Source organism: Camelus dromedarius, chromosome 27, assembly GCF_036321535.1.
Source record: "Camelus dromedarius isolate mCamDro1 chromosome 27, mCamDro1.pat, whole genome shotgun sequence".
Taxonomy (NCBI): Eukaryota; Metazoa; Chordata; class Mammalia; order Artiodactyla; family Camelidae; genus Camelus; species Camelus dromedarius.
In genome coordinates, this window is record NC_087462.1 from 8,039,711 (window position 1) to 8,049,630 (window position 9,920).

General features: G+C 50.2%; 1 protein-coding gene across 1 annotated transcript; it reads right to left on the reverse strand.

Moving 5' to 3' along the window:
- Positions 1-1,079: 1,079 nt before the first annotated feature.
- Positions 1,080-9,697, reverse strand: ASF1B (anti-silencing function 1B histone chaperone). Its single transcript, XM_010993842.3, has 4 exons — positions 9,248-9,697; positions 4,562-4,677; positions 2,669-2,845; positions 1,080-2,292 (listed from the first exon to the last, which is right to left on the reverse strand). The coding sequence occupies exons 1-4, from the start codon at positions 9,354-9,356 to the stop codon at positions 2,086-2,088; spliced, it is 609 nt and encodes a 202-aa protein (XP_010992144.1). The 5' UTR covers positions 9,357-9,697; the 3' UTR covers positions 1,080-2,085.
- Positions 9,698-9,920: the final 223 nt, after the last annotated feature.

Sequence of the window (9,920 nt, forward strand, 5' to 3'; positions counted from 1 at the left end):
TTGCTGGGCGCCCACCTGGGCTCATGCCAGTAGTATGAGCTGGCACTCGTTAAATACATTACTTTGTACTGAACTCCTGTCACATAGGTACTATTATCATCACTCCCATTTTACAGATGAGGAATATGGGGTGCAGCCAGGCTGAGGATTCCCTGTCTGGGCAATGCAAAAGGAACCTGCCCTCCTAGAGCAGAGTAGCAAGATGCCCCTTCCTTTAAGGTGCCCTTTTAATACACAGCCTGAGGAGGTCAGTTTCCCATTGCCACGTTACTGACGTTCGGGGCCGGATCATTCCTTGCCGAGGGGCGGGGGGCATCTTGTGCAGCAGCAGGTGTTTAGCAGCATCCCAAGTCTCTCTGTCCACTGGATGCCAGTAGAACCTCTGTCTCCTCTGCCACTTTTGACAACCAAAACCATCTCTAGACATTGTTACATGTGCCCTCGAGGGCAAAACTGCCTCCAGTTGAGAACTACTTAAGTAGAGGAAGGCCCAGAGGTGATGGGAGGGGCGGGAGACTAGAGCCAGTCCTCCTGTGCTTGGAGGGGCTAGCTAGCCTCAGGTCCACAAGCCAATTCACTGCTCTGTCTCTAGACTTGTACAACCTGCACCCCACCCAGCAGCTGTCTGGACCCACATTCCTAAGGCGACCAAAGTCTCAGGGAGAGAAAAGTCAGGGTTTTCCTGTGAATTATGGGGAAATGGCTCACCAGCCAAACCACTCCATCTGGGCTGTGGAGTTACAAAATAAGGTTAAGTAAAATTTAATAAAAATGTTACTGTGTGTGTCCTTGGAGCACAGTGTTAATTTCTTCCTGCAGGTCAAGGTCAAAGTCTGAAAAATCACTGTTTATGCTCTATCTACGGAACAGCCGGCTTGCTTAAGTTTTGACAAGAAAAACCCTTCCCTGGACCTCAGTTTGGAATACAACTATAACAATTAAGACTAGAGTAAGAAGCTGTACAAGGAGACAACTAGTAGTCAACCTGCTGGCTGGGGCAAGAGGCTCCCTGCTCTCCTTTAATGAAGAAAGATGGACAAAACTGCCTCAGCCCACCCGAGACAAAAGCAGATACAGTCTAGATGAAGTGCTTTTTATTTTTAGACCAACCAAACATATTTAATATAAAAACCCTTTAATATACAAACTGTAATCACAACAGCATCCACATAGCAGCGAGGGGACGAGGGTGCAGGTGGGGAGCATGGCGGCGGGAGGAAAGGTTTTCAGGGCCCCTGCTGCTTCCCTTGTCTGTACTCTGTGGCCTATGAGAGCATGAGTTCTTAGCAGAGGGCAGATCAAGGCAGCCAGAAGCAGAGGGGCCCTGATACCGACACTGGGACAGACCAAACACAGCAGGCCCCTCCAGCACGCCATCCTGTCACAGTGGCAGCCTCCAGGGAAAGCCACATCCAGTTAGGAGGTATCAGGAAGGTGGTTGTGACTGAGAGGAGAGTCAACCATCTTTCCTCAGCATCCTGCTGATCACCCTCAGGAACAGTTTTCCAGAGGGCTGTTTGATTGAAAAGAGCTAAAAATCATCTTAGGAGAGGGACAGAAGTTAATTCCAAATCCACCTCTACCAAGACTCCTGGCCTGTGACTCCAGAAAGCTGGGTGGTTCTGCTCAGATGTTTGGGAAGGGAAAGAAATGACAGAGCCTCCCACAACAGGGCCGGAGCCTTGCCAGGCATTGACCAAGAAAGCCTCAGGGTAGGCCAGCGAGGTCTGTGGGAAGAGCTTTGGGTCAATGGTACTCATGGGAGCACCGTGGCACAGTGGCCTGCAGGTGGAGTTTACAGTGCGTGTGGAAGAGAGGAAGAACACAAGTCAGAAAGAATGAAGAACTCAAGTACCTGCTTCTTTCAGGCTTGGGCAGTAGAGGTGAGATGATCCTTCTGGGCCAGGGCTAGGAAAGACCCGAGGCCCCTTCCTTCCTCGGGGCCAAGTTTGACTGGCTTGGATACAGCTGACGGCCCCAAAGTCCTCAATATGGCCTCCACAAGACTGTCCGTGAGGCCTGGCTGCCCCCTCCAGATGTGCCAGGAGACTGGCTGTGGTCCCATCTGGGCCCAGAGTCCCACAGTTAGATGCAGTCCATGGAGTTCTCAGGGAGGAGGCCAGGGATGCAGCCAGAGAGACCCAAGCCCTTGATGGGAGTGCAGCTGAGGGGGAGGCCACAGCCCAGGGTGGGGTCCTGGTTCTCTATGGCCTCCAGCCTGTCTGTGTTGTTGTCCCAGTTGATATGGAAGCGGGTCACCCGGGGGTTTGAGGCCAAGATGTTCCGCTGGAGCTGGGGCAGGAAGAGGAACGTCAACACTTGTTAGCACACCGTCTAGCTACTCCCATAAAGCTGGGGCATTCTCAGACCCCCACCGCAAGCCCAGGAAGAGCAGACCTTGCTTATTCCATCACCACCAACAATACGTGTAGAATGCAAGGGAATGCCTATGCAGTGATTCAGGGCCGGGGCCTATCTAATCTTTATTCTGTGAGGCAAACTTCGACAAAGAGCTTTCTCTCTCCTGTTCCAGCCCCATGCTGCCAGATCTGAGCACTACTTGAAAACTTTAAGAAGTGACGTTGGCTTCCAAGTCCAAGGACTCAACTAACCCCAGGTGCAAAAGAGCCTGCCTATCTGAAGCAGGAAGTGCAGCGACAGGCCCCACCTGAGAGAAGTCTGGCTTCAGGGGTGGGTTCTCCCGCAGCTCAGGGTTGGGGTACTCATTGTTGACATAGTAGCCCACTCGGATGAACTCCTGTCCATGGTAGGTGCAGGTGATGAGAACCACAGTCACACCCACGGCGTCGGTCTCCGGGATGAGGGATGGATTGGGGGCATCAGCCTAGGGGGAACATATGCTGGGCCTTAGCACTGATTGCCAGTCACGCCTTGACTGGTAATACAACGATTCTCAGGCAACACATCTTTACTGAGCCAAAAGTATGGTTTCTGCCCTTGGGAGTTTTCAGTCGAGTAGGGAAGACAGAATCAATCATACAAATGGCTGTAAAATGCCAAATGTGACAGATGTCACCCAGGAGAAGTATATGGTGCTAAGGAGGAGTATAGTAAGCAAGGGGGAGATTGGTATAAAATGAGGCTGAACAGGTGGTCAGGTGGGTACCAGGGCAATCATGGCCTGCTGGGCCAGTTCAAGGGCTTAGAAAAGACCGAGAACGTTTAGCAAGATGTAAGTATGGCATTGCTCCTGTCTGAAAAGCTGCCTCTGGAGGCCAGTGGAGCTGTGATAGGAGGAGGGCTCAGTGGGGTCAAGGAGACTAAGCAGGAGGCTACAGAGGTCATCCTGAGAGAATGACAGTGGCCTGGACCAGGCAGTAGAGAAAGACAGAAGTGGACAGATCTGGCGTGTGTTGTTACTGACAGGATGGGCTACGTAAATGGTGCAAAATGAGACCAATACAAAATGAGACCACGGAGCCTCCTGTTCAAAAATTGTTAAGTTTCAGCCAATGACAGCAGAACATTATAGCAAGCGTGGGGCGCTGTGTGACTGCATGCCCAGGAAGCCGGCCCTGCTTGTTGGGTAGACAGGGCTGGTGGACCGGATGTAAGTGGGTGAGGGCTTAGGTGATGGGATGAGGTTGCTTAGACTAGGGCTGGAATAGCCAAGGCGGAAGTTAAGTGAATGGATCTGAGCAGAGGCTCTCAAACTTTAGTGTGCCTAAGAATGACACTGAATCTGCTTTTCTGACAACCCCTGTGATGACGGGTTAGAGAGCCATTTAGCAGCTGCAGTGGATCCTCCTTATTCACGGATTCTGTATTTGTAAATTCGACTACTTGCTAAAATGTACTTATAACCCCCAATCGATAGTCCGGGGCTTTCATGATCATTCGAGGACATGCACAGAGCAAGGGATTTGAGTAGCCCAGTGTGTATGTTTCCAGCTGAGGTAGAATGAGGTAACACTCTGCCTTTTTGTTCCAGCTCTCAGACTGTAAACGTGCTTCCTTTTTTGTGGTCTTAGTTTTTTTTGCATTTTTTTGTGTTTTGCTGGTAATTTTGCTGTTTAAAAGGGCCCCAAAGCATAGTGCTGAGTGCTGTCTAATGTCCACAAGAGCGAGAAGGCGGGGATGTACCTGACGGAGAAAATCCGTGTGTCAGATAAGCGTTGTTCAGGCGTGAGTTATAGTGCTGTGGGCCATGAGTTCAATGTGAGTAAACCAACAATACTACTAAGCCAGGGAATCTTTAAACAGCAAAACACACAAGATTAAGTATTGACTGGCTAACAAAAATGTGACTCACAGGAACCTAACCCTGTATTCCCTCTAGTATTCACTAATTCAGCGTTTGCAGCAACTTTATAGAGCAAAACTCCCAGGAATAATGAGGCTCAGCTGTCAGTCAGTGGCTCCTGGTAACAGCTGTGACATAGAGGTGGAGGAGAGAAAGGTATCTGAAGCACCTTTGAGGTCAGACAGGGCTTGAGAGCAGAGCCAGGATTTGAACCTGCACTTTGGACCACTGAACCACTGTGTGTGCTTCTGGGTAGAAGAGGATGTTTCTAGGCGTCAAGGCCTAAGGGATTCTTACCTGAAAGACGAACATGTGTCTCCCTGCTGGGACAGGGCCAACCAGCACCGAGTCTAGGATTTGATCAAACTCCTCACTTTCAGCTGAGCCAACATAGATGATCTTCCACTCTAGGTCTGCAAGGACACAGGGCGTTAAGGAATTGAAAAAGCTCGACAGCAAGAAGGTCGGGAAGGGGGTCTTCTCGTGTTAGTTTTGGAATAAGTCCTTAATACACATAGATTTTTATACCCAAGAACACCTGACATCCACTGGGCATTATATGCCAGGACTGTGGTCCTGAACACTGGGGAAGGTGCGAAGCTCTATTTCCAGTGGGGAAGTTTCTCCTGTGAGCCTAGCTTTGCCAGATGACCTTGACCCTGCACCTCTGGGGAAAATCGGGCCTCATAGAGCCTGAGGGTGAACCGTATGGCAGAGGTTGAATTAAGGGCCACGTGATGGAGGCACAAAGGCGGGCCGAGGAGGGAATGGCAGGGATTTGGGCCATTTCAGGGCCCTGCCCTCTGGGTGCTGGGATAGGAAGCAGCATCCTCTTTCACACACAGGGACCGGTGCCACCGAACTGAGTAGATCCCTCGACAACTGGGGCAGGGCAGTAGACTGCAGTCCAGCAGGAGAGCCAGCCGGCAGGAGAGGGAAGACAAGGTCGCTGGGGGAGCCGGCCAGTTCCCAGGTCCTCCAAACCCAGCACCAAGTCCTGCCTGCTCTCAGACATTCGGGCAACAGTGACTCGGTCGACAAATGTGGCATCATAAGTCAATCCTCTGAACCCCAACTCTCTTGCATCCTGTCCAGTAGGGGGACCCCCATGCCTGGGTATGTTCCAGCAAGATAAAAGGAAAAGGGCTTAATGAGACCCTGCCCATCAATCACAGGAAATTCCCAGTGACTGTGGCTGCTTGCTGGAGGTCCAAGTGTATCAGGGACAAGGTCACGCTAGTACAGGGAAATTTGGCAAGAGACCTGAAACTTATTTTAGGTTCTTTGAAATTACACAACCCATGGCTCCAGCAGCCAGGGAAAGTTTCACAAGTGGCAATTTTCACAGGAAGCAAACTGTTCCTTGGTCCCATAAGAGCATCCAACTTTGGAAGTACAGCAATGCCAGGCCATGACTAGGGAGGTTTGTCGCCTGAGATCCAAGCTCTTCCTCGACACACTGGCTTCACATCCCTTTGCAGTTTATATCCAGGCCTTCTACTCAGGGACCCTAGCAGGTCTGTAGGATATGGTGGCCACTGGGCTCACTGGGATTCAGTCAAACTCATCTCTTATTTGTAGGGAGGAGTTAAGTTTATTGATTTGTTTTTGTTACAAGTAGTGACAAAACTAGATACAACATGTTTTTGGACGAAGAGAAAACAAGCTAGCTTTGTTCTCACCCTTCCAACAAATTCTATCATTTGGTATCTTTCCTTCTGGCCTTTTCCCCCATCACCAGTGGAGTCACGGAACATGCATGTGCATTTAACTAATGTGCTGGGGGGAAACAAAAAGATTTAAATAGCACACAGGCCCTGGTGTATGCCATGGGCGCTCAGTGTTCAATACAGTTGGCAAAACCTAAACAAAGACTGTGGATGCAGACCGGAAGAGAGAAACGCAGGCGGCCAGGTAAACGGGCTGCAATGGCTCCCTCTGCGCAAGCCGGAAAGAAACCAGAGAATTAACCAAGCACCACAGAGAAATCCTGACTCAAAGAGTTAGAGGAACTGATAAAATCGTCTATGGAAGAGAGAAGATGACTGAAATGAGGACCTACAAGTTGGAATCTCCTTAAACCTACTAAAGCTGTAAGCAAAAGCGTACTTAAGCGACTCCAGTTTTGAATTAGATATGGGGCATCAATCACCTACACAGCACAAGCTCATTTCTAGTGAGGACAGGACACGATTGCACACACGTGACATTGTGTACCTAACCTTCTAAGCAATTTCAAGGGTAAATTGACTATGTTATGTTTTGTTTTTATGCCTTAGCTTTATAATCTAACCACTGCATAAGATGCTCCTCCACCATGTATGAAAACAAAACTAAAACCAACAATAAAAGACATGTAAAAAAAATTATTGTAGTTGAACTAGCTGGAGAATCTGTTTCCTGCCTTAAGAAAAAAACACAAAAAAACAAAAAAACTTATCTAGTAGGTATTTTTGTTTATCACTTTGCCTTTGTTTGTATCATACCGATAAACCTTGGCCTGACCACTGCATGTTAGGTGTGGGTCAGAATGTCTGGATCCAAGACTTATTCAAGCAGTATCTGTTGAATTCCTCAACTAAATAGGGGAACAGCACATCTAATGTGTTGACGTGGACCCACGCGTTGGAAGCATCTATTTCCAGATGCTGAGAAGAGAGAGCAAAAGGAGTTTGGAGCCCTTGGGATAATTGGTCAACTGACTGAATGGTGGCTGGGTGTTCAGAGCTTCAGTCACCAGTGTCAAGGTGACAAGACTGATTGAGATTTCTCCAAGATCTAAGAGACTTCTAAAGCCAGGCTCACTCCATCTGTTTGGGAGACAGGAAACAAGTTCTCTCTGCTCTGTGGGAAGAGGCAGAAAGCAAGTTGGCAGGTCAGAGTTAAGGAGAGCCCTAGGGCTAGAGCCAAGGAGTCTCAACTTCCAGGCCAGAGTTGGCTTTCCAACTGGAATTTCTCTGAACAAAAGCTTTATTGTCCAGGTATAATTAATAATAGCACCCCCTTTTCCCCTTTTGACAGTGTTATGTGGAAACAAATTCTATGCTCAGTCCTATTTATGCTCCACTTCTAAAATACGGGATGCAATCTTTCTTTACCAGGTTATAGAAAAGATAAAGAACCCTGGACAGAGAACTCAAAGACAAGACCTAGCGTCAATAATTCTACAAACCGGCTATGCGACCTTGGAGGTCATTCCATTTTTCTCTATTAAAAAATAATGACCAGCAGGTTGACTTTAGTCTTTCCTGCTCTCATTCTATAAACAAATTAGTAAAGTAACAGAGCAGGGGCGTTGTAGGAATAAAAGTGCTAGATAATGACCATGCAACCATTTTTAAATGCAGGGAGCACAAACAGGCTGATTGAAACTTGATCTCCTGCCATCTGGGAACTGTGAATCCCTTAACCTATTAGCTCCTTACATCTCCTCCTGGCTTTAAAATTAAATCTTATTCCACAGGGTCATTCTATACTTTATTTATTTATTTACACCCTGCCTTGTTCCAAAAAGGATTTAACTGGGCTTATTCTATAGTTAGTCACAAGTAGGCTCCTTAATTTAAAAAGGAGAGAAACCAGGGAGAGACTGATCCATTGGCCCAGCTCAAGCACACACACACATCAAAACTGCATCAACCCCAGCCTGGTCCAAGTGGCCGATCTGCGGGCAAACCACCTGCCTACCACTGAGAGGTGCTAGTTAGCACCCCCTGGCCTCACAGAACTCCACCTGCTCGGCTGCTGCCTCTTCTCTTTTAACCACCAAGTGAAGTGGTCAAATGGAGTACTTCCTCCTGAAAGTGGTGCCAAGACTCGCTCAATGACCTGAGATTTTTCGATTTTTATAGACCTTTACTGGAAAGGTCTTTTCCTCTTTGTGGCTCCCGTCTTCTCATCTGTGAGATGAGAGCCATGTCCACCTTTATCGCACAGAAGAATAAGTACATCTGTGAAAGCACCTCGGAAAAGATGCACAAAAGGTTGTGACCTCCCAGCTGATTGTTTAAAGCCTGATCCTGTCAGGGCTCAACCTGGCACACCCACCCCCAAGACTAGGTCAGATCCTCAAAAGTTTTGGGATTCTGCTGCAGTAGGTCAGCAGGAATCTGGCCAGCAAACAGTAGGAAACTGCTAATGCTCTCCTGGCCAGGCCGCCCCTCAGATTTGAGTGTGATCATTGAAGTCCACAGAGAGGAGGGAGGAACAGGAGCTGGGGAGACCGGTTATCTTCAAAGCCTGGAGCCAGAAGCCAGGCCATACTCCCCAGGTGGAGCTGGGGCCAGACTAAGGAGGGAAGCCTGGTTAAAGGTGTAGAAAACAAACAGAAGTGGGTGAAGTTGGGGTTGTTTAAATATCAGCAGGTAGGGGAGGAGATTATGGGGAGACAAATGGGGAGATGGGGTGGTCTTGCCATAGGAAGAGAGGGTCTTCACAGGGAAAATGGGGAAGGGGGCTGAGATTTCCATATGGGAAATAGGAGGGGGCTGGGGTTTCCGTAAGAGAAATTTGAGGGGGCTGGATGTTGGGGTCACCATAGAAAAAAAATTAGGCGGAGTGTCTCGTTACAGGGAAAAAGGAATTGGTGGGGAAGACTGGGTGGCTGGAATGGCAATCTGCTCATACAGAAATAGAAGGTGGGGGTGTTTCTTACTACAGGGAAGACGGGGTGGCTGAGGATCTCTTCAGGTTAAAGAAAGGAGGCTGAGGTCTTAACATAGTAAACGGGTGTCCAGGAGGAGCGCCACAGGAGAAAGAGGAGGATGATGAGGACTCCACGGGGGAGAACGGGAGTAGTCGTGAGGGTGGGGAGTGGGGGTAGTCTCCAAAGGGAGGTTGGGGCTGGAGGGGGGATTGGTTCACGGGAGATCGGGGTTTGGGGAGAAGGAGTGTGTTTCACAGGGTTGGCCTCCGGGTAGTCTCCAAGGGAAAGTCGGGGTTGGCCTAGGGGAGGGGGGTGTCTCCACACAGGCCCAGCCTCACCGTCCGCCAGGGCCTCACTGCACTCGAAGCTGATCTCGAACCGGAAGGGGCTGTGGAAAGGGCTCGGATTCTCCAGCACCGCCACGTTCAGCACCGACACCTTGGCCATCGCCTTGTCGGGCCGCGGCTGAGGCTAGAGCTGGGGCCGAGCCCGCGTCTTGGTCCCGTAGGGTCAGCAGAGCAGCGTTGCCCAAATCCACTCCCGCCTCTTCTGACCGCGGTCTGAAGCGCGTATCTTGTCCGCGCGCCTCCTTCAAATAGCCGGCCCCACCCTCTGGCCAATCACCGTCAACGCTCCCCGACGGCGCGAGCGCCCCCTCAGCCAATCCTGGAGCGCCGGTCGGCGCGCGCTGACTACCAGGACCAATCCATGGAACTCCCTCTCCAGGATGCGGGAGGGAGGTGGGACCTTTTCTTGGCTTCTTTGGGTGTCCGCCGGGAACCAATCCCCAGAGTCTCCGACTCGGAAGTCAAGGGCGGGGTGGGCGGGGTCAGAGCGCGGGGCTCCTCCTGGCCAATCCCGAGGGTCCCCGCATTAGCGTGTTCGGCGCTTAGCCCCGCCCTTCCGGGAGACGCATCCAGCAGTGGGCAACGCGGCCAACCGCCGAGCGGTGGCGCGCGGTGCTCGCTTAAGAGGGCGGGAAGGGCGGTGCTTCACCCGCGGTGATTGGCA

What these genes read in the sequence shown, in the direction of transcription:
- ASF1B (XM_010993842.3), bottom strand. Translation starts at nt 9,356, where the DNA reads ATGGCCAAGGTGTCGGTGCTGAACGTGGCGGTGCTGGAGAATCCGAGC. An exon ending in CAGTGAGGCCCTGGCGGACG is followed by an intron (nt 4,678 to 9,247) that starts GTGAGGCTGGGC and finishes GTGTCCTTGCAG; the next exon opens with ACCTAGAGTGGAAGATCATC. An exon ending in GACACATGTTCGTCTTTCAG is followed by an intron (nt 2,846 to 4,561) that starts GTAAGAATCCCT and finishes TGTTCCCCCTAG; the next exon opens with GCTGATGCCCCCAATCCATC.